Here is a 24,505-nt window from a genome sequence, read left to right on the forward strand (position 1 = left end):
GCAGAGGCATTAATAGAAATTAAATAGAAAGGTGTGCTGGTTTTGGCTGGGGTAGAGTTAGTTTTCTTCACAGTAGCTAGGATGGGGCTATGTTTTGGATTTGTGCTGAAAGCAGCGTTGATAATTCAGGGATGTTTTAGCTATTGCTGAGCAGTGCTGACACAGAGTCAAGGCCTTCTCTGCTCCTCATCCCACCCCACCAGCGAGCAGGCTGGGGGTGCACAAGAAGTTGGGAGGGGACACAGCCAGGACAGCTGACCCCAACTGACCAAAGGGATATCCCACACCATATGACGTCATGCTCAGCATATAAACTAGGGGAAAACCAGCTCGGGGGGCCGCTGCTCGGGGACAGGCTGGGCATCGGTCAGTGGGTGGTGAGCAATTGTTTCCATTTGCATCGCTTGTCCTTCTTGGATTTTATTTCTCTCTCTTTTTGTTATTTTCCTTTTCATCACAATTTATTATTATTATTATAATATTTTATTTCAATTATTAAACTGTCTTTATCTCAACCCAGGAGTTTTCTCACTTTTACTCTTCCAATTCTCTCTCCCATCCCACCAGGGGAGTGAGTGAGTGAGTGAGTGAGCGGCTCTGTGGGGCTTAGTTGCCGGCTGGGGTTAAATCACAACAAAAGGAGATCGAGCATGGAAGGATAATAGCAACTGATCCAAATGTTTTTCACCATTTGGAGTATTAGAGAAAGGAACAAGAAGATATAATTTGTGTGGTTTTACTGAAATTTAGAAAAAAAGACACTCATAAAATTTATGCTTTATCTATCATGATGGCTGATGCCGTTATTGTCCCTTCCTTCACAGATGTTCAAAGGGGCAATCAAAAAGGGTTTGGCTTTGTCAGTTTTTCCACTGCCATCAGTCATAGGAAAAAAAAAAAAACAGCTCAAGAGAAACAAAAGGTTGGAAGAGAAGGAACTGAAATGCTCATCTTTACTCTAGGTTTTACAAAGCAGTCTCCTCATATCAAAACAGCTAGTTATGTACCATGATTTCTTCTTGCAATCAAACCTTTTTATTTCTCTCTGGAGCCTACTGCAAGAACAGAATTGCATGACGCTCCTCTGCAATTGAAGACTTCACTTAAGAGCACGCTGCATGAATGCAAGGTGATGCAATGAATAGAGACCGTGTCAAAAGTAAGAGCACTAATGCCAGAAATTAATTCTGCAGTATTGATGAAGCCCTCAGATTTGCTAGCAGCTGTAAGTTTCACCTTCAAAAAAATAAAGACCTCTGTCCCCCCCCCCCAATTTTTACATCTGCAAAAATACCTGTTATGTGAAGTCTTGCACTGCTGATGCAGAGCAAAAATGCTTATCTAGAGATATTACAGTACGAGAAATACTAATTTATTAAAAAAAATAAAAAGGAGGCCAAACTTAAAACTCTGCAAGCTACATGAAAACACGTTTAACTTACTGTACTACAATGAAATAAGTAGGATCTATCCAATTCCATTTAGTATTCTGTATTTTATATTGCTTTCAAGAATTTCCAGGAAAAATAAAAGGGCAGCTGAATTCCCCAAATCTTCACAATCTTCAGTAGATTTATTTTAAATCCACTTTTTAATAGACCAACAAAGCATACAGTCCATGCCAACTTTTGTAGATCTTCTGTGCAATCTCAACTTGTCAGCCTCCTAATTCTAGAAAGCAAGTTCCAAAACATGAAAAATACATTTCCTCATTTCTTGAAGCTACGTATGTACCAAAATAGCCAGGTAGACAATGTTTGCACAAACCGTATCAGGCAGAACCTTCATTCAAACCTTAAAATACCTTGAGCTATTTGAAAGAGTGGCATGAAAATTACACAACTCATTTCTTTGGCTATTAAATTCCTAATATTTTGATTGTTTAGAAATAAAATCACAGAATGACAGAATGCTTGAGGTTGGAAGGGAGCTCTGGAGATCACCTGGTCCAACCCTGGTCCTAACAGTCATCTATAAAGCACTAGAAACGTACTTCTGTATTCCTAGAAGTAACTCCTATAAAGTGGCCATCCAACAAACAATTCTTGAGGATGGACAGCCTAGAGTGAAGGAAGGGGATGGGAGAGGAGGTAGCACAAGACTTCCACCATTAAAAAGCCCTACTGTTAAAAAAAATAAACACCACCACCACCCCAAACCCTGCAATTTTTATCTTTTATTGGTATGTAACTATTGCTACAGAGGAAAGGAAATCAGCTGGTAAGTCAAGAACCCTTGTTTCTTTATTTAGAGGAAAGCAGATGTATTTCTACTCCATATAATCAACATGCCGTATATTTTTTTTGTTCTTTTTCTATAGAAAAACCTACCTCTATAAGAGTGAGCTATCAACATTAGTAAAAACCACTTTTTGCAAAGCATGATTCTGTCTGTTTGGTGCAATGGTTACTAGGTAAGGCTGTAAAGTAACTCCTAAATCCATCTTCCCAAGGAAAGCTGGTTGAGCCATCAGACTAACGTCTTGGATGAGCCCTTCCAGTTCCTATCAAGAAATACCATTTTGGTGTTACAAATTGAAAAAGGGAACAGGGCAGATCTCACACAGCATCAAATTCCCTGAAATAGCCGCAGGGTAAGAGGTACGCCTCTTTGCAGAGAGAAGAAAAAAAAAAGGGGAAACAGTGTAGTTTTAGCAACATCTTGGTATTTCTTTAAGATATTTCTAAGAACTCATGGTGGTGTCCTCATCCAAAAGCCTTCTGCATGAGACTTCCCAGAAGTTGTCTGCACCTAGATTCAACTTTCCTGAGCTTTTTTTGTTGCCGTCAAGGTTGTTATGAGGGGGATTTTGCTTCTAAATGGAGGAGATAAAAAAATCTAACGTGCTATCTATAGGCTACAAGAATGATCAGAAATAAACATTTTGACAGATTTCAGCTGTTTGTCTCTTTTTAAGAGAGAGCAAGTATTAAACAGCTGATGAACAGAGATCTTCATGCTGATGCCACATCCTTTATTTAAAAGCACACAACATGATGGAATAAAATGGAAAGCTGTGTTTAAAAGAACTTTTGATCTTTGATCCTCATGTCCCTTTGAGATCCTGTTTGCCATCAATTGGGACAAAACCTTTTGCTCCCGGCTATGACAAGAGCTGACAAGTCGGTCATGGTGGGGAGCCTGATGGCAAAGAAAACTGAAGCAGAACATGGCAGGATCAGTTGTAGGATCTCTTTCTCCACTTCCCAGACTTTAGATGTAAGAGTAGAGGTGAATGATGACCTTTCAAAAAAAGGGATGTTTATTTACTCTTTTCTTTTACATATATGAACCTCTCTATGGAAGATTTAGCTCAGTTTTACAGGAGTATACACCATTCTGGTTTCATTCGTGTTCTGTCATAGTCTCCACAACCTGGATGAATTTGCTCAGCTTTCTTCTTTATGTTTTTCTATCCGTCTAACGGCAGCATGTGCATATTTACAGCACGTTTTCAAAACCAAAGGCCTAAAAATGGGCACATCAACCCAAAAGCTTGCTTTCCCCCCTCAATTTTCATCAGATAGTCTTATAAAAGTTAGGTAAAAAAAATTGTATCATCATTACACCTGATAATAGTTGTATACTTGAAAGCTCTTTTTAAAAAGGTAGATAGTGTATTATCCTTCTTATCCAGAAGGAGACACCTTTATGAACACACAGAAAAAATAATCCTACTCACAAGTCCCACCCCCAACCGCATTTACTGGAGGGCATTCATACAGATGCTTTGCTCTACCTTAAGTGAACAGAAATTATCAGGAAAAACAAAAACAGAAAACCAACACCAGACAGAAAATATCTTTCAAGACACTACTATAAACAGAAGAAAAATAATTTGATAGGAAAAATGCAAATTTCTAGCTAGCCTATTTGTATAGACGATCAAAAAGCAAACACAGATGTACTTGGCATCCTGAACAGAAATAAATCCAGGAAACCTAGTAGCTCACAAATTTCACATCTCAAAAAAATGCGACCAGCCCTTACTATGTTTTTTTTTAAATTACCTCTTTATGGTTTGTGAAGGTAAAAAAAGGCTTTGAGCCACGTTTGTACACAATCAGAGCTAAGAAAACCAGTGCTGAGATTTTTTTCATAAATCTGCAGGCTTCCTCCTACTCAATTAGTTTCTGTTTGCCACCAGTATGAAATATGCTTTTATTCTTGTTGCAAATATGACAAACTACCCTTTAAACTGCAAAAGGCAGGGTATTAAGTATATTGCTAGTGAAAGGAACAGCAGTAAGAATATCTTTCAAGCAGAAAACACAGAATAATATTAAAAAAATAAAAAAGGGATAGGAGGAGTAAGTCTATGCAATCATCGAAACAATTTTGGTGACTGAAAGGAACGTTTTACATACATAAATTAAAATGTAAATCAATGTTAAGGATTTGTTCCTGCACTACACTTACACTAGATTTCCACTTCATGCGTGACATTCATGTTTACTGATGATGATGATGTCACTAACTTACCAGTCAAACTGTATCTTAAAATGTTTGCTCAATATAACAGAAGTACAGAGAGAATTTCTTCTAACATACACAGAAATCTCCCAATGTAAAGCTTATTGCACACACTAATTTTGTTTTTCACGGCAAATGGAAAATGCCAAAAAATGATTATCCAGTTTCTCAAGTACACTGCTGCAACTAATAGGATATAAACCAATGAACGCTACTAAATGAAGATAAGTCGCAACAGTTTCAGAGGTTAAGAAAATAACCACCATGCCACGGTCACTGAACTTCCAAGAGACTGAAGCACAGTATGTTTTCACTATTTCACACTTGTAATTAGGAGATTCATTTGTGTACATGAATTTTATGTAATTAGAATGGATGCCGTAACACAAATTTCTTCCCCATTTTGGCTTCAATTCAGTATTGTACTTCAAGCACATGCTTACATCTATCCCAGTTTTTTACAGGTGAGGCAAATAACAGTTTTGTTGAATTTATCTGCCCAAAATTTCATGATTTGGTTAAAACCTTTCACCTAAGTAGCAAACAACTGCTGACTTGTATTGAAATTTCACTGAGTGCTCTAGAAAACACTTCAGGGCTTTTTTGTTTTATTATTATTATTTCAGTGGTGTTGCCAATCCAGTAAACAATACCTACGCTGTGTTCCGAAACAGGTATGGTGGAGGGAAGAAACTGGAAGCGCTAACACAGGATGTTCCCCAATGGTGTTTCCTAAACTGTGATCCCCAGGGGAGCACATCGTCTATACGGACTGTATACCAGGCCACGTATTTCTTCCAGAAACCATTATTTTATTTATTTATGTATTTTAAAGCAGTTCTAAACTGGCATCTTCCAGATCTTTGGCACTGCGCTGACAAAAAACTAGAGCACCAAGCTTTTAAGATACCATTACTTATTTCTTCTAAAACAACATGTAAGGGAATGACCCAGTTGAGGTGAGCTTCACTGCTGGCCACACAGACCTGAAAATATATAACACTAAATGTTTGAGGCAACAGCCATTTTTTGGTAAACTATCAGAAATAATCCCCTAGGATCTAAAAGCTGATGTGATACCCACTTTTTGTTCATGTTTTGCAGTAGTTCCTTTAAATATGGGCAAACCACTTTATTTTTAAAGGAAAGCTTACATATTACTGGTAAAGAATACGAAGATGTGAAAGTCTCTCATCTACAGTTTATAAATTTACCACGTCTTTATCACAAAGCACGCAAGTCAGTGAGAGGGTTGCACAGTTGTAGCTCCAGAGTGGACATGAAGAATAAGCCTCCTTTCCGTAACGCGTGCGAGAAACATCCTAGCCATTTACTTACATATTTACCAAAGCAGCAAGCCGTACAAACAGCAGCACACACTCACTTGCCTAGATGATACAGACAGACTTCTTTACTGCTAGCACGTATCTCTCAGACTAGCAGCACATCTTTTATTACTTTGCAGCTGCCATTTGCACTCCTCTCCTGCACTGGCCTGAGTAACCTTACGTTCCCTTTCTCCCTCCTCTTTCTTGGGAGGGTAGGCAGGACTGGCTGATAAAAGGCCTTTTATCTGTGTGAAACCGAACAAGTCAACTACTGTATACGTAGGGTCTTACACTGAATAATCATTTACGGTAGATTTGACTTAAACATTCTCTCTCTGTTTTTTTCTTTTTTAGCTGTCAACACGTTCTGGTTTGTACAGGTCTGAAAGCATAACTTCCAAGGCCGCAAAGGGGAAGAAGGGAGTATAGTTTTTAAAAATAGTTAAGAACACGTCTACTGTACCCTTTAAAGTAACCCTCAGTCTAAGACAAACAGCTTTAGTAGCCAAGAAGGTCTGCCCAGTTTACCGTACATCCATCTAATAAACTGCTAAGTGTCAAGCGTAAAATCTGGATCACTGGGGTCAGGGACTACTCCAGAACTGAAAGGATGAGAGGCCGCTCCTGTAAAAGTATGTTCAAGCATTTTTACAGCGTACATACAAATTTATGTACTTTAACTATTGCACAGTGGGTTAAATGAGCTTTGCTTTTTTTTTCTTTTTTAAAAACCAATGGAGACTCTATCCTCAGGAAAATTAAGGTAACATGATCTGAGAAATATGAAGAGAGTAACTTCTCAGAAATATCACTACTTAAAATACATGGAGTCACACAGACATAGTCCAGAAACATTCCAGTTACTGTGCAGGAGGTGCAATCAAACATTTCTTTAAGTCCCATAGAAGAAAGGAATAACAACTCTTTATAAATTACCTTTGTCTACCTAACATTTATAAACCCGCTGAACTAGTTGAATTTCAGAAAAATTAATCAGCTGAATTAACTAGCTGAACTTCAGGATGAAACAAAGAATGAAGCTCTACATACCTGTATTTCTGCACAGATTATTTTTTTAAACAAACATTTTCATTTTAATTACACTCTCCAGAGTACCATTCTCAGGCAATTCAGCGACTGCTATTTTTCCCTAAATTATGGCCTTTTGATTGTAACAGAGAATGTGCTCATTAGGTAAAGAAGCAGTGTTATGTTGGAACACAAATGACTTTTTTTTAAATTGATGGATCCAGAACAAACGCAGGGCTAACTGAGAAAGTGCATAAATGCAAACAGAAGACAAAAGAAAGTGAAAAGACAAATGGCTTTTGCCTTGTCTATGGTGTGCTAGAAAACATGAGGAAGGGATGATAGGTGATGCTCATCCACCAAGTATTTGCCTTTTTACGTAGAAGCTTTGGGGATAAAAAAAAACAACCCACATTCACAGCATTCATAAGCTTACTGACAACTTGTAGATCTCTGCACAGAAATCCCCAGCAGTGGTTTGCAAACCAGGATGCATTTTCCACCCCTGAGAAAACGATACCAGCCCAAAAGCCGAGAACAAGGGCAGGAAGAGAAGAACAAAGTGCAGAAAGGAAGGCACAGCCATTACCAGGGGACTGTGAAAAAGAAGGGGGTAAACGGCCAAAGAGGTGGCTCAGGTAGGGCCTGGGCTATCAAACAACCGTGAGAAGGAAGACATGTTTTTCATGAGGGCTGTTGAACAGCCCCACAGACGTTTGGGAATCTCCATGCTTCAAGATTTTCCAAACTTAAAGGGATGAGGACCTAAGCAACCTCACTGAACTTTAAAGTTAGCCCAGCTTTGACCAGGAGGTTGGACCAGACAACCTCCAGGAATCTCTTCCACCCAAAGTTATCCTGATTCTAAAATGAAGAGTGGAAGTAGAGCTCCATTACTCAGCAAAGGTCTCGGGAAAGGAAGAGGCAGTCATGACTGTGACCGAAAAACGGACGACTTAACGGCAGCGATACCAATTCATTCCTGACGTATGAACTGCCTAACCCACCACCACTGCCTGCTCTCCATCCTGATTTTTCACAAGAGCATCCTCACAACATACCTGACCCAGACACCTTGTTCCAACACATTTTCAGGTTCACTTTCCCTTGTCTTTCCCCACTTCAGCTATCTCCTCACCTGCTGTACCCCAGAAACATTGCAGGGATAATCCTGCTGCCCATCCCCTTGGATATAAGAACTAGTTTTTGATCAAGGGAAGGAAGGGCGTGAGAACTAGGATGAAACAAATGGCTATTAAAATACGGCTGGAATAATCTTTTCCTTTTTTAAAAAAAAAAAAAAAAAGAATAGGATGTGGGCTCTTTTACTGTAAACTGTATGCCTCACCTTAGTGGTAATTTTTCACGTTCCAAAATACTGCGTAAGCGTATCCCATTCCCTTCTCCCAAGTCATTCCTAAGGTTTAAAAGAAACAGGTACAAAGTATTTGTATTAGGGGGGAGACATAAAGCCAGACTTAAATAACTCTGAGATGAATATGTAATGCATATAAGGAATACTGGTATGGAAAGCTAGGAAAGAAAGAGGAGCCTTCCTCTTGTATACCCAGGATAAGATACGTGAAAAGGCACGCATGAAAAAGGAATCCAAATAGAGGTGGAAAAGACTAGGTAGCGTATCGCTGGTATGGACTTATGACTCAGTGCTGGTATTGCTACTACTTTGGAGGCCCAAAGTTTCCACTTCGTTTATTTTCAAAGCATTGAGTTGTGACTAGCCTGCCCTCTTAAATCACAGGAAAGAGAAAAGCAGATATTGGGAAGGATGACTGTTTGGACTGAATGTGTTAGAAAAAAGCTGAAATGCCGATGCAGTTAGGAAAAAACCAAACACACACAACCTACAGTAGAGAAAACAGCGATGCCCACAGAAGCAGCTCACAGATAACTCCACAGACTGAAAGATACACCGCCTGGTTCACTAAAACTGAAAGACCAAGTAAAAAAGAACAGCTTTTAAGAATAAAGTTTTTCATCTGAAAGTAGAGTGCTTACATGTATCAAAATTCCAGGCAGTGGATGCTTATGAGCGGAGTAATTGGAAAGAAAAATAACGGCTAAAAGCAGGCTAAGAGAAATTTGCTTGCATCAGTTCAGCAAAAAATGTAGTTCCTTTATGAAGGGCTTTCTTTGTAGAAATAACGTAATTCTAAGCTTAGCAACCCCTTTATAAGGAACTAGATGTTTTCACTGAAAACAGAAGCTGACAGTCCACCTCTGTTCTTAGAGAAATATTATTTTAACCTAAAGAATTCCATAAAAATCATAGCAGATAGCTTAACATTTTTAAAAGGCTGCCTTTTAAAATTCTTTTTAAATGGACAAATAATTCAGTATAAGGCACTTCAATTTTTCATCTAACAGAACAGAACAGCCAGTGAGACAAGACCTAAATCAGATACCTGACTTTTTCCCCCCCCGCTTTAAGTGCTGACATGTGTTTCTTGGCAAAGAAAAAGTACACGAACGACTGAATGCAAAATCTACATAAAAAGAGAAGGTCACCGATAATATTGTTTGGAACGTCACACGTAGACCCATAGTCTTTGTTCCATGCAAAGTATATTATATTAAATGTTAAACGGACATTTAATATAGAGAATTCTAAAGAGCTCCTTGTTTTGCAGTAAAAAGGGAAACGTGCACTAAGAGGTTGAACTGTGACAAGTGCAGAATAGTATCAATAATCCCATTATAACACCTGATTTGTCAAACTTGTCTCTACAAGTTATTCTAAAATTCACAATAGTGTTCTTAACCATTTATGAAATGGAGCAGATCACCCCTTTGTAGCATTCACGGCCACTGATTCTCCATGCTTTGTTGGGAAGAATGGCATGAATAGCTACTAAGTCTTACACTTCATTTTCTTCAACCTCTGATTGGTATCCTGGTGTTTTGAATGGTGTTCGACTATAGGAGAATATAATACAAAGGTAGTATCAAGCAGGTGTTTTCTTTCTGGAACCAGTAAGTTCTGTTGATGTATTATGCAGCATCGTGGCTTAACGGACCAAACCAGGCCATCAATATGTATGATCTCCACATTGGGCAGCGACCAGGAAGCGGTACGGATCCTCTCCTGAAAAACGGAAAATCCATCGAGCTGGGATTTAAGACAAACCACCAAAACAGTCCAGACTCCACGGGTCTCTGAAATCACGTGCGTACACACATTCCACACCAAATATGAGATTTTTCAGGAAAACGGCAAGGAATGAAGGCACTTAGTGTGATTACTCATTAATAAATACGTATTTCTCATAATCCAGGTTGAAAAAAACAGGTTTCCCTCTTAGTTTTGTACCTTAACTGAATGAATCCAAAGCTCTTTTAGAGATCACCATGGATGACCCAGAAGAAATATCATAAACTAAATGATGGCATAGAATTCAAAACCAAACAAAAAAACCAACCAAACAAAAAACCTTACTTTGCCAAGGAGATACTGAAAAGATACTTTTTTTCCTGCTAGAAAATCTTCTTCCAGAAAAGTTATTTGAGAGCTATTACTAATTGCAGGACACCTCTAGAAAGTAAAACATAAGAAGGTTCTTAACCTAATAGGTGGGTTTTTCTTAAACAGAAACTGAAAGCACACAGCAAGACAGCTATTTAGACAAACACAGATTATTAAATTCTTGGACTGAAATGTGGGGATGCCTTATAGATCACTGATTTTAACCCGATTAAGTTGTGTAAGCAGAGAAAGTCTCAAAGAAAGATATGCAACAATTCTCTCTAGCTCTTTAAAAGAAATTAATTACTCCAAAATAAGAAAAATGAGCAAAACTAACAACAAGCAAAAATTTAGACAGACTGGGACAAATAAATTTGTCAGATAACTGAACAAAAGTCACAATTCGTGTAGAAGGCTTTAAGAAAAAAATATACACAAAATGGAAAAGAGAGGAAATGGAGGCTACTAAGAAATTCGAACTGGGGAGGGGGAAATTCTGTTGGCCGATGGAACGATGCACGAGTGGGAATTAACGGTAATACAGACCCACTATCAGGTGTGGAGATTAAATTTACAAATGGACTTTAAAAAAAGGAAACACGTTCAATATCTATATTCTGTATTTGGAAAGCAGCAGTTTGCTTATGTTTTAACACAAACCAGCACATTAGTACCATGGAGAATGTGCGACATTAATGGGGAAAAAAGACTTTCTAATCAACACACCCATAAAACTCACATCTTAAAAGAGAAAACTTTTGACCCACTGATGTTCATTTTTATAAATGCTGGAATATCAGAAGACAAGTTAAATGTACATGGAGATGCTCTTCCTCATGTAAGAAAACACCATTTAATAAACATTTGGACCAACCGGATTCTGCTTTTTGCAAAAGTAACACGAGTAATATTTTCATGAGAACCACTCTTGAATATTTCCCACCATTTTTTCCCGCTTGATTCACATGTCAGTGTGTCATAGCGAATGGAGTCATAGGTCAGTATGTGAAGACTGTTAATCTATTATGCATTAATGAGGTAGACGCAACGCATTTTCATGAAGCATCTGTCTTCATACCTAATGAAACTTGAATTTAAAACCAACATTAGATACCAGTAACTAAGACGTCAAAACACAATTGTCAAAAGAATCATTGATCTAAGCCACGTTGAGTTTTCCAAGCATCTGCACAAGGCCCTCTTAGTATTCTGTGCTTTCACCAACTAAAGACAACAAAAAATCGGCAAAGGAGTAACTAACCAAGAGGACAAAACAGTCACAAAAAAGAATTTGAGTCGCTCGGTAAATTAGGAAAGTTCAAACAAAATGCGTTCTCATACAGTTCTTCAGGCTTGCATCAAGCGTGCATGTAGTAAAGTGCTTTGGGAGTAACCGATGCCCGCGGGCAGGACCGCTGGAGCTGGAAGGTAGAAGGCGAGAACTCTCACAGGTTGTCCTGTGCTTCAAGTGCCAGTGGTGACATGGATGTCAACCAATGACATCATCTCCCAGAAAGCATCAGCTGCTTGTGAAGGCTCTACATCCTCCCCAGTTTCTAGGGTTAATAAAAGAGGATACTTTTCCCCACACACACTTTTTTTTTTTCCCTCCCAGAAAACTGCTCCGTTTTTTATATTTTTATTCACGAAGCGGGAAGAAGTCTTCAGAAAGAAGCACAGTATGTTTACAAGCAAACCTGCCTGACATGTTTTTTTATGACAGATGTGATCAACCAGAGCAAGATTCCAAAGCGGGAGAAACAGAGGAGCCTCACAGCCCCTAAGTATACATGAGGGAATATCACTCAGTGCAGGAATAGGCCTGAATGGCTCCGGCATTTTTGCATTTGGATCCAGGGGTTTCTTGGACACAGCTTTTCCCCCTCCCCCAACTAGCTGTGCCAACAAGGCTTAAGGGAGTAACATCCAAAATAAAGTTACCCACGAAGCTTCAGTGGGTCTGCTGGCTTTTCCTATAGAAATTCCTACAAAGGGAGAGGCAGGAACTGCAATTCAGACACAGGATTATAAGATTTCAGTAGCTCTTATCTCTGCACAGGTAAGAAACGAACTCTCCTAAGTCAAAGAAGTGCCATATTCACACAGCGACTATGGGAAGCAACTGAAGCTGGAAAAAGGCCACGCGGAAAGTCTCCCCCCAGGCTCTGATGGTGAGGCCACAGCTCTGGCTTGGGACAACGTTCCCCAGTGATGGAAGACAAAAATGTGGTTTTTCATATTCAGTAAAAGAACAACTGAAAAAGGATTAAAATGCTATGCAATACTATTGATAAAACAGAATGAAGCTACCTCAAACCTACAGATGTACTTTTGAGTAATGTACGTGGACCATCTCAAGCCTCCGGGATCACTTCATGCAGCCAGCGTGAGCCAGGCTGGATGTGGCTTTCTAAAGAGATCTAAAACAGTAAAGATACTGAAAATCTCAAGAGAAGGATTACATAAAGAAAAAACTCAGAAATTTAAAGGGTGGGGTTTTTTTTTTTAGAATTTTTTGTCTGTCTTTCAAAATAGGCAGCAATGATAAAGCTAACACCTGCAGACATGCAGCGAGATCATCTATGGAAAAAGATTTCACTCTGAATTCTTCCTAACGTTTCCTACAGAAAGTTTGAAAATATAATAAATACACAGAATGATTGCAAAGCAATTTGCTGTCTTCCACATTAACTGCTATCAAGTACATCCAGACGTAGCAACTGTTCATCTCACTGCCCAGTATGGAAATTTCTACATAGTCTACTCATTTACTACAAGCGGAAGTTTCTCCGCAGAGAAACCGCGGAACGAGAGCCAAGTTTCTTCAAAAGATAAGCCTGAGAAAAAACTAGTTTCCGTATGCGTGCTAATTACCAACTAAACCCCTTCTCACATGATCTGGAGTACAGAAGTCAAAGCTCTTAATTCCCTAAAAGATAAAGCATGCCTAAGATAATGCTAAAGATAATACATCTTCCCCGCCCCCCCGAAAGCTAATTTCCAAGGTATTTTTTTTTAAATTACTGCTTGATTACAAAAGTCATCAGTTTCAGCCATAAAGCAAAAACAAGACAAATGACTAAAATATTACAGAAATACTCTAGAGAGAGATTTACCGCAACAGTAAATCTAATATCATCCTCAAAGGAAGAAACAAATAATTTAAGTTCATTGGTAAACAAAACAGGCTACTGACCAGTCAATCTACGGCTGCTTCTTGTTTGTCCCCAGGTCGGGGACCCACCCTTAAAGTCTACAATCTCTTCCTGCTCCCCGTAAGGCCACACTAACCTTCTGTATCCTTTGGGCTGAAAAAAAACCCCAAAACATTCTGTCCAGACTACAGGGAATGAACTCAGAGAAAGCTGCTTGTCGGATTTTCAAGGCAGGTACCTCAAGTTTATTCTACTGACGCCCCAGGGGTTAGCTAGCTGCTGAGTCAGAGGGAAGGCTTCGTTTCACCTTGACATTTTTTTTATTCCAAACCTGTCGTAAGGTTGCGTTTGCCAAGCTGCAGTTGTTTTGCCACGTGGGATTCCCGAATCAATCCAGGTAACTTGCGTTCACTGCTGAAACGGTTGCATTTACGGAGCTCTCTAGCACCTTCCCCAAGCCTCACAGACGCTGCTGTTCCTGTGTAGTGTCTGCCATCCTCCTGCTCTTACAGTTAGTACTGCAACGTTGGAATAAAGCGATAGATTTTCAAAAGAGAAGTACTTTACCGAACACCTTACTTTTCTTTCTTGAAAGATTCTACTTTTACTGCAAGTGGAGCAATTTGATTTTCAAGAAAGTTGTCTGCGATCTACTAAAGCACACCTTACCTCTTTCTAATATGCCAGCACAGGTACTTTACAAATAAATATTTGTACAGGGCTCCTCCTCTATAAACCTCAAAACATTTTACAAGGCAAAGGAAGAAAAATTATTGGAATTCCATTGCTGAAGCAAAGGTTGCATTAATGGACAAAGGCTTCTGTTTAAAAAAAAAATTTAAAAAAAAATATATTCAAAAGACTGGGGATCTAGTTCCCATTCTATCTAGTTCCCATTCTATCAAAAAGACCTGTATTGTGTTGGCTAAAATCCACTCAATTTCTCCAAATCCTATTAGGGAAATACTATCATCTTTCCAGTCTTCACAGTACAAGGATAAATCAGTTAACATTTGCAAAGCGTTGGACTACACGGTAAATAGCAAAGAAAAAAAATTAGCCACAGCACAAGTTAGTAAGACATGGGGAGAAACCCTTAGACTTTTAATCCACTGAAAAATGGTGAAAAAGGCCACTGTATCTTAAGCAAAGCAGCCTAGCATCCTTGTCAGAAGATGGTAAGAGAAACGGTCAGCTTCTATCTTCTGATTTTAAACAATGGAAAACCAATACAGTAAGGAAAAAAATCCCCTAACAAGCAACTATTTGGGCACTGCAGCCCCTAAATATTATTTAGATATATCAAATAAATTATACATTGTATTTATATAAAGCACATATGTAATAAATAATGTGTATATACACACACGTTATATATACACAAAAATTGCTATTGGAATATTGCACATTTTCATCCCTTGTCTAGAAAACAGGTATTCACATATTCTGATGTCTTGAAAGACGTGTTTTTTCAAGTCTGGTGAGACACTCGCGGGGTGAGGAGAAGCTGGTAAAGGCAATCACACTATCTGCTTACACCCACCTTCCCTCTTGCCTTTACCGCTCCCCTCTCCCTCCATCAGCTGCCCTGACAGGCTGCTTTTTTCTTTGGTCGTTTGTCTTATTTTAAGGTTCCTCTCCTGATTATCGTCATTGATATGAACAATACCAAAGGATGCGGCTGCACTTCACTGATAGCTGCCAATATGAACGTGTGGATATAAACTATACTACCTTTCATTTTCTCCATATTTTAAAGTGTTTTCAATGTACCAAGTTTCTCATTGCAACAGACTATCTAAGCAACAAGAAGCAGCAATCAACACCAAGTGACCTGTCCGCTCTCTCCAGATGACAGATAAGACAGCTGGTTTTACTGAGCAGCACATCTCTTTCAATGTTAATTTGACCTCCAGAAAAAAACACGGGGAAAAAAAAAATCGTAACCATTAGTGCCTTTTTTTTAATTTAATCTGAAAAGAAACTTCTAGTTGCAACTCAGTTCAAATTTAAAGCTCTTGTGCAGCTCACAGAATGGACTTTCCTACCCGTTTTCTACGTTACCAATGCCTTCAGTGTAGGTACTACAGTTACCAACTGAATTAGCATGGCGTGAAACGAGTAGCACATTTCACAGCTCAAGCTCTTTGAGGTTACTTGCAAACTGAAAGAGACACGCCACGTTGATTGCCTGGAGTCACGTCTTACTCTGAAACAACGATCGCTAAATACTGAGCAAAAACAAAAGCATGACAAAACATGACAAGGAAGGTCGCCTCTGTGTTCTCAGGACATGACACAGACTGGGAAAGGCTGTCATCAAGCTAAAAGTGCAGCAGAGATGTAATTACGAGCTCGAATTTTTTTTCCCCCCATTTTACCTATTTAACATGCTAGGTAAAACAGGTTTTTTTACTAGGTAGCAGCAAAAGCACACGTTTACCAAGTTCTACTTTCAGCTAACAAAAGAGCGTTCTTAGCCACTGATTTCAGCGAGCTTATTAATCAAGGAGAATAGCTAATAATAATAATACAAAATAGCAATTTAAATGTTATTACTAGGAATACTGTTAATGGGAAATGAGAGCCTTTCTATACTCTCAGTTCTGAATATTAAGGTAAGCCTTTAAGCGTATATTAAATAACGCAGTACTGAAAATACAAGTGAAATAGCTTAGTGGATATCCACAACAGATCTAGAAAGGACTGCAGAACTGCAGTACTAGGGCTGGTATGTCCAAGACTTCTCCCATTTATACCGCAGCACAGCCTAGAAAAGCCGGTAAAGAACCCACTGGGGCCAGATAATAAGCAGAAAAACAGCTCAGAAAAGCTTCAACGGCAACAGGTACGATATGGTGAAAAGAGTCAGTAAAAAAATCCCCTGATAAAATAAAACATCGGGCGATTTACATACAGATCCTGTAATTCACCACATACATTCAAGCCACTTACCATGTAATTAGGGATAAATTATAAACACTGAACCGTGGTGTTTCACTAGCATTTATACAGGTTCTCCTTCTCCAAACAAAAGCACTCTGTGTATAGAAACTTGGCACCCAAGTGCAGTGCATCAGCACACAAGTTTTTTAAACCAACAAAGCATTCAGTTCTGGGAAACTTATTTTCACTGTCCACGCTTCCACTTTTTTTGTTTTTTAGCTTGCCAAAAAAGTCATAAGTTAGAATATTCCAAGTTCCCTAAAGTGACAAAAGGCATTTGGCCAGAATCTGTGAAAAGATTCAGAAATCTTGCTTCAGAAACTAACTGCTGAGAATTTCCAGTTCCCTTTATAACTGGTTTAAAATGAATATCCCACTGTTGATGAATACGACTTCGCATTTATTTTGATTACAATTTCTCCCGCCAAAAGGCTTTATGCAAAATTTTATTACCATCTCAAAAACAGAAATCCTTTTACAGGCCCAAGAAGAAACATCCAGCATTGTTCTTGAACTGTACACTTATCAGCAAACCAAGGAAGCGACCCCACAAGACTTCATTCATGTAAGCAGCCATTCAATGAATCTCAAATGATGCAGCTGTATTGCTGGAAAGTTGGGGGGTTTTTTAAATGCAAGTATCTGAAAGCCTCAGTTGTTAAGACTGAGCCTACCGAATCTGAGAATGTAATTATTTTTCCAACTTATCAAGACTCTGCCCTAAATGCAAGGACTGCTGTTAAGTGCCTCTGCATATAAAAAACATTCCCAGTGTAGAATGGATAAATGTGTTAAGAACTGATCTTAAATTCTCTACAATGTCATTACAAAAATCACTAAAGAATGCATACTTTTAATCAAAGTTTCATTAGGCGTATATTGATTCTGTCATTGAAAAATTGCTATATTTAATCAAATTAAGGGCAACTGTTGATGTAATCAATGTATGCTAATGTAAATTCATGTACAATGAAAGAATTGGAGCGCCAGTAACTGCAGACCCTTATAGCACCATTGTGAGCATTTGGATTAAATTCAGTACAAATTTCATTTGATAGTTACTAAGTGTTTTCAGCTAAGTTTTGGGCTGAGACCACAGGCAGAAAATCTAGGACTAGAAAATGTGTACATCGCAGTTTCAAAGTATACAGAAATCCTCTTTCATAAACTGACAGTAAAGTCTGGCCCACAGAAAACGTTTGTTCTGTATATACTCGTGGGTGATGCAGCACTGGTGACTAAAAGGATGCTTAACACAACAGCCTACAAACTACATTTGGAACCATCCAACCAACAGCTTGTGTTTTCACATTTCACTTCTGTCACTGCCCCAACATCAACAACTGTAACGTCAGGGACATCTCCAGTTGTATTTATTCTATATTGAGCTCCACAGGCTCCCTCACTTGTATTTTATTCTACCTTTAATCTATTTTAAAATAAATTAATGTATTTTTAATCTGTGGTACTTGGACTTAAGCTCCAAGAGCCTTTACTGTAAATTAAGCAGGCAGCTGCCCCTTATTAGATGCTTTCTAATTTTGGAACATGGGAGGAGGGGGGAAAAAAAAAAAAAAATCAATCCTCCCTCCCTTCTCACAAACAAATCAAAATTCATTCCACTCCCTATCACAAGCATGAGGCCAAATCTGGCTGCTTTTATTTCAGATGAATGGGAAGCTGCTCTTACTAAAGAATGTGAATGTAAATTTATTTTGGACTGAGTATGCCAGAACACGTTTCCTCTCCTCTAATTGACCCGATTTTACTTCTTACTCAAGTTTTGCAATAACTTCTGAGAAAACCTCAAAGAGTTGATTGACTTTATAACAATTTGAAAAAAAAAAAAGTTCAAAATGTCTTCTGTACCCAAGAACTTCCTCAAGTCAAAATGCCTGTGAAAACACAGAATGGGCCTACGTCCTGCATAGGCCAAAGTTTCTCATTCAGAATTTCCACTGGCTATTTTCATACTAAGCAAATTACAGAAAGGATAAACGAAAAAGCTAACACTGTGGAAAAGTTGCGAATGAATAAATTACCTCAAGAGAACAATGCCATAGACATTAAAATTATTCCAGAACCTACCTGTGCATATTCTTTCTCTATTGCAGCTCTTTTCTGACTGAACGCTCTGAAAGAGAAGAAAAAAAAAAATCCATTAATATATACAGCAAAACATTACAAATTCAGTAATTTACTTAAAGGATTTTCTGCTAGACAGTCTTTATAGTTAAATAAGCAACAAAAAAGCAAAATTGTTTGACAACTGTATATCAGTAGCCTAGCAACTAGCACATGTGGACTTCACATATGTGGTGTTCAAAATTCCAAGTTTTATTGGATAAACTCAGTTCCCAGGACTACCGGTGTAAATACCCTTTACTTCATTAAAGGCTCATCAGCTTTCCACTGGTATAGCCTAGGGAAGAATTTGGTAGCACAGAACAGAATTTGGCTTTATGCATCTAGACAGACTGACTTATTTTTTCTTTTTTTTTTTTTTTTAAAGTAAAAAAAGGAAAGTCATGTTTCCTCAACAGCAACTGACCACACCGGATTCATAGTTGTAGTCACAAGACTAACAGCCTCTCTTTAAACCCATGCTGTCCCACAGCAGTATCCTGATTTACCCATTAACGTAGCTACAGCACATTAGACCCACTTAACTCAAATGGTGCCGACGATAGCATGTCATTCCACATTAACGTCAGTGCCGTACTCTCATGTAGGGGCTCAAGGTGTACCATCTCAACGTATTTTAAAATAGAGGGTTTCAACACTATCACCGTTGTAACAGGAAGCAGGTTCAAATACCTAGATGTGTCAAAGGCTCTTGCTTCAATAGCTTAAGCTATTCCCTCTTTATCCCTTGAACAGCCAAAGCAGAGTAATTTTCTTCAAGCTACGCTATAAACTAAGCTTAAGGCTACGCCATCAGCAAAAGAAAATCTAATTCTATTTAAATTAGTTACACAATAATTATGGTGACACGTTAATAAAAAAATCCTCAGGACCATCCTATAATAAGGTTAACTCAATAAACACAAACAAAAGGACCTCTGAACAGGCTCTTTCTACTCCTGTCTACTCCATTTCACCCGTGAAGAGCATCCACACGCTGATAGAGCATTACAGGCTCCATCTCCCCAACGGGATGTAAAACAAAAGTCTAAACGCATCGTGTTTGCTTAAAATTCTTTCCAGATTAATGACAGCCCCAAAGAGCTGGCCATATTCCAACTCCAATAATTACGTCCCATCTTCCTAAATCCCCCGGTGTAGCTCAGGTGGGTACAAAGGGCTGCACGGCTGTGCCATACGACACTCGCATATGAGCAGGTAAAGTTGTCCGAGACACTTGTAAATTAATCTACTTTGTAAAGCATTCAAGGTATTTCATCCAATATTACAAAACAATTTCTTGTAGGCCCTCCTGTTCCAAAGTCCAATATTCAGTCAGTTTAGCAAACATCTAAAAACCACAATAGCCTTCTGTAAGAACTTACTTTTCTTTTAGTATAAGTAAAAAGTATAAATAACTGCAGAAATAACTACTAGGCATAACTGAAATGTGTTATCAATACTGAAAAGGTAAAAGAAAACAAGCAGCTGTCTTTGAAACGTAAATCTGGGAAGACTTTAGGCAAAGGCAGTTATTTTCCAATTCTCAGCTAATCTTGTTTGAAAATATATAATCAGAGGTAAATGTTAAGGGTACTCAGTTTACACAAATCCTGAATATGGAGCTGCATATTTCACCATGAGGTTTTTTTTCCCCCCAATAAAAAACAAATTCCACTTAAACTAATTGCGTAACAATAATTGTGACAAGCTGGAAGCCCAAGATATCCCCTCAAAACCTTCTACATTAAAAGGTTTACACTAGAGAAGAAAAACAAAAGCATTCAACTGGCCCTAGCGCAGAATTACAAAATACCACGCAAGTCAAATTTACTCGCAAAACCGACAAAACTCTTGGACTTGGAATGACGGCAAGCTCCAGCATGAAGAAAATGTATTGTACAGTAGCAGCTCCATAAATTAGAAACATTTTAGAGTAGGTTTAGATTTTGTTCTGTATTTTAAATGGGCTTTTACAAACAAGTTGGCAAGACAGCACGTAGTTCAATTTATACGATACTTAAATTTGTGTTTGATCTCTGTTTTGGTGAATGAAGAAAATGGTAAGTACTGCAAGACGGGCAGGATCAGCCGTCTGCATTCCTTGAAGCTGGTGTTCTCTGCTGCTTTGTGATCGCATTTCCCTCGATTAGTCAAACACAAAGCTGTTTTTAACCTCGGGACAGTTTACACAGGAATCCTTTTATGACAACCATAAATATATTACAAAACACGATGAAGTAGGAGACTGTAGACAAATTTCCCAGGAGAAAATTATTTTGAGCAGGGAAAAAAAAAAGTCTGACTAATAAATGCAAGTTTCTTAACTTGGGAAACCTGAAAACTTTCATGTGTGTATCTTGATTTTATGTGCAAAGCTGGGATATTCTTGACCTTATTGTCATTCGAGAAGGAATTTCAAGTTATTCATATAAGGAAACGTTTGGTTCCGTAAGCTAATAAAATGTTCTCTAACTGTTACTGAAGAGTTTTTAAGAAATGAATTAGTGGGTCTGCAAGAAAGCAGGAACAGTATTTATGGTTTCTTTAAACTACGAATTACTATTAATATCTGCCATTACATCTTTTTCGCAAATTAACCATTGATTAAGTGCAAGAAACACCAGAATTGCACGCCCAAAAAAGCGTCATACCGTTTGTTTCTGGACAGTAATTCGCAAATATCATCTCTATCCCGCAAACGTTAATTCATGCGATATGCTTATTCCCTTTGCCCCTACTAAAAATCATTCAAAAGCATTTAAAGTCTTTGACAGTTTAAAAAGAGGGTGAGAAAGAATAAATACAAAGAAATTCAACAATATTTGGTGTATATAATCAAGCTAAGACCATTTTTCATTTAAGTATGATACTTGCCACAATCCTCACATTGCAGGAAAATCCTGACTTAAGTCTCCAAAAAAAGAAAACCAATAAAAAAAAAAATTTACGCTCATCAGCAGGACAAGAAGCCGCCATTTAAAAAAAACTATTTTATTACACGTCCCGAGTGTGACCAGGCGCCTGTCTTTAAAAGAGCCTGCTGCTAGGGAAGACTGCTGCAAGCCCGAAGGAAAAGTCACACTCAGGAAAGTCATTTCAATGGTTTCAACATACATGATTTAACGTCGAGAGGCAATGCCAACCACCCACAGCATTTCCTCACACGCTGCTGCCTACAGCCCCTTCTGTGGTTCACAGCTCCATATGACTAGAATGAACCTAATCCTGGAGGGATTACAAAGGAATGTTCTTTCCGAAGCACAAACAGCTCGAGAGGCTCTGCAGAGAAGGGTTGTCTTCCTTTGAAATGTCAGCAATTGGCCAAGCCTCGTCAAAACCAGAGCAGTGGGGTTAGAGAACAGTCACTCCTAAATGATTAATTGTCATTAGGACAATAAGGACTATCTGGCATTGGAAAGGACTTCTCTTTCAGACGAAAAACTAGTAAGAATATCTGAAGAGGAGGAAGGTGGAGATTTTTCTGCTGCGTAGCAGGACTTCGCCCACCTACACCATTCTCCTTACATTCCTCACCAGGCTTCTGACCTGGAATAACACGCCCCAAGGTGCGCCACGAGGCTAAGCTGGTCGCTTTGTTTCCTGAGGAAGGAAATTCTTTGGTCCTAATTCATAAGACTTCACGTGACGAAAAATATTTGGATGAAACGTAATGATCTGTCATATTAAAGAAATTAGATTACGCGATCTAACTTTCCCTTGGGCTCTGTGAAACAGTGGAACTGTAAGGGAGCAGGGGAAAGAAGACTACACTCACTGTCAGCCCGCCTTTGCCAATACCACGTTTACTAGTGCCGAACCCTCACTGTCACTGCAAATTCCCAAACACGAATTCCAGCAACTGCGAGGTATTTAAATTACTCGTATCAATTGAAGATAACAGATGCTATCAAGTTTCCAGGTATGTTTTTAACTTTTCATTGTAAATAAGCAGAACAATGTGAACTAAGGAGTCAGGTCAGTGGAGAACGATACTTCGGGAAGTTCTCCTACAGAGCTGTCAGTTACCAGGAGAAACAGGCGGGCTCAACCTGGTATGTGGGTGTCCACTTGGGCTGGAAATGACTAAAGCTCCCACTTTCATGAAAAATCAGTCTATTAACATTAAAATCTATGTTAGTGTTATATAAAACAATGTTACATTTGCCAAGATTATCCAGTCATACAAATCTAAGGATGAAAGTCACAGCTTGCACAGTAAAAACAGTTAAACACAGTGACACCCTGAAAATCAGAAAGCGAATTACTCTCTGTATTAAAAAGCTAATTTAACTACATCTAGAGAGCAATGCAAAAATCTAAACGGACGCTTCACGTACTTGAATAAAAGAAGGGACTAAATTTGCAGAGGTGAATGTATTTCCATTTAAAGGCTGTGAAATTCAGCAATGAGCCAAGCAGGGGCCTGAATCACACTTGGAATGAGTCCCCGTGCAAGATCACGATACGTAATGGTCAAAACCCATATGTATTAACTGACAAATTGGTACAACTCACCTAGCATTAGTAGTCTGTGTTAATGCAATTTTTTGGCTATGGACATTCAGATAAATTGTTTAAGAAATTTAATGGAAAAAAAAAATCCTTACAATTTATACAGCTATGCAAAGCACCAGAAAACATACAAATTAGTACCACATCTGGAACATCCAAATGCGTTAGACTAAAGAAATGCACCTGACCTTGACCTAAGAGAGTCCCCAACTGCTACCCTAACAAAAGCAAGGAGCAGCAAATGAAAAAATAAAGTGCTCAGCTCTGCGGAGACTGGATTTCCCGGATCAGCAGAACACAGAGCAACAGAATTGACACTTTCAGTGCCAGTTAACTGAAAGATGATGAAAGGAAGGGGGAAAAAAAATTACACATGCACACACCACATGGTAATGGTAACTCTCCAAAACCTTTTTTTAATCCTTTTAATACAGGCTACTGTATCCCTAACAGAATCAAAACAATAAAGTCAGTATCATTTCCTCTTTGCTTTACCAACTGTGGATCTCCCCAAGTCGACAAAAAGTGAAACCCACATTAAGCGATGCAGATGCAAATCAATGGAGCAGATCTGTAAAGCCCCAATACAATGAGAAAAGGAATGGAAAAAAAAAAGGTGGAGGAAGAAAAGATTTTCCACTGTTTCAATTTTAGGGGGTATTAAGGCAATTTCGAAATTCAGTTTAAAAATTAATTCACCCCACCAAAAATTCTTAAAGTAAATCTACTTAGGAATTGTAGAGCACATTGCAACTGATTTTAAACTGACTCAATCCACCAACACTCAAGGAGGTGAATCAGTGAATTATGAAATAGCCAAAAATTTCGAGCTTCCCAAAAAGTACATCAAGAATAACTCACGACATCTAGAACATATGCCAGCAAAAAGTTACGGCTTTGCAACTTCTGCTTACAATGTACACTGGTAGCACACACACTCGGTGTGCAATGATGTCCACACTAATACTACATTGGTTTTCTTTTTTAAGACGAAAGGATATACTCACTCCAAAACTTTCCTAGTAATACCAAACCAGACAGCTCTCATTAAAAAATAAAAAAGGAAAGGAAAAAAAGGGGGGACAACCCCAGAAAACTCAAAAGCCAGTATTATGTATTAAAGTAGAATTACACTGCTGGCTTTGTTCTTTCTTTTTGTCCCATTCAGAGAAGAGACAAACCAAAATCACTACTGAACGATCTAAAAACCACCTATCTAACAGTGAATACATGCACGAACACAGTCTCTTAGCAGGAAAAAAACTCCCACTCCTTTGAAGAAAAAACCTGCACGTGACAAGTGAAAATACAGTGTTAGGTATCAATTCCCTGCCTCCCTTAACTGACAAACAGATCCAGAATGCCTTTTACAGTGATGAGACGTATTTATTCTACGCAATGGAAATAGATCCTAATACACGAGCAACAAGGGAGGATGGTTCACCCGATGGTGA

At 38.5% G+C, this 24,505-nt stretch overlaps 1 protein-coding gene across 2 annotated transcripts in view; it reads right to left on the minus strand.

The window, feature by feature from the left end:
* Positions 1-24,505, minus strand: part of FCHSD2 (FCH and double SH3 domains 2) — a 176,784-nt gene that overhangs the window by 122,041 nt on the left and 30,238 nt on the right. For both annotated transcript variants that reach the window (XM_076328508.1, XM_076328507.1), the window contains exon 3: positions 18,501-18,546. In XM_076328508.1, coding sequence (XP_076184623.1) covers positions 18,501-18,546 — 46 coding nt within the window. The remainder of the gene's footprint in view (positions 1-18,500; positions 18,547-24,505) is intronic.

This window comes from Aptenodytes patagonicus, chromosome 1 (genome assembly GCF_965638725.1).
Source record: "Aptenodytes patagonicus chromosome 1, bAptPat1.pri.cur, whole genome shotgun sequence".
NCBI lineage: Eukaryota > Metazoa > Chordata > Aves > Sphenisciformes > Spheniscidae > Aptenodytes > Aptenodytes patagonicus.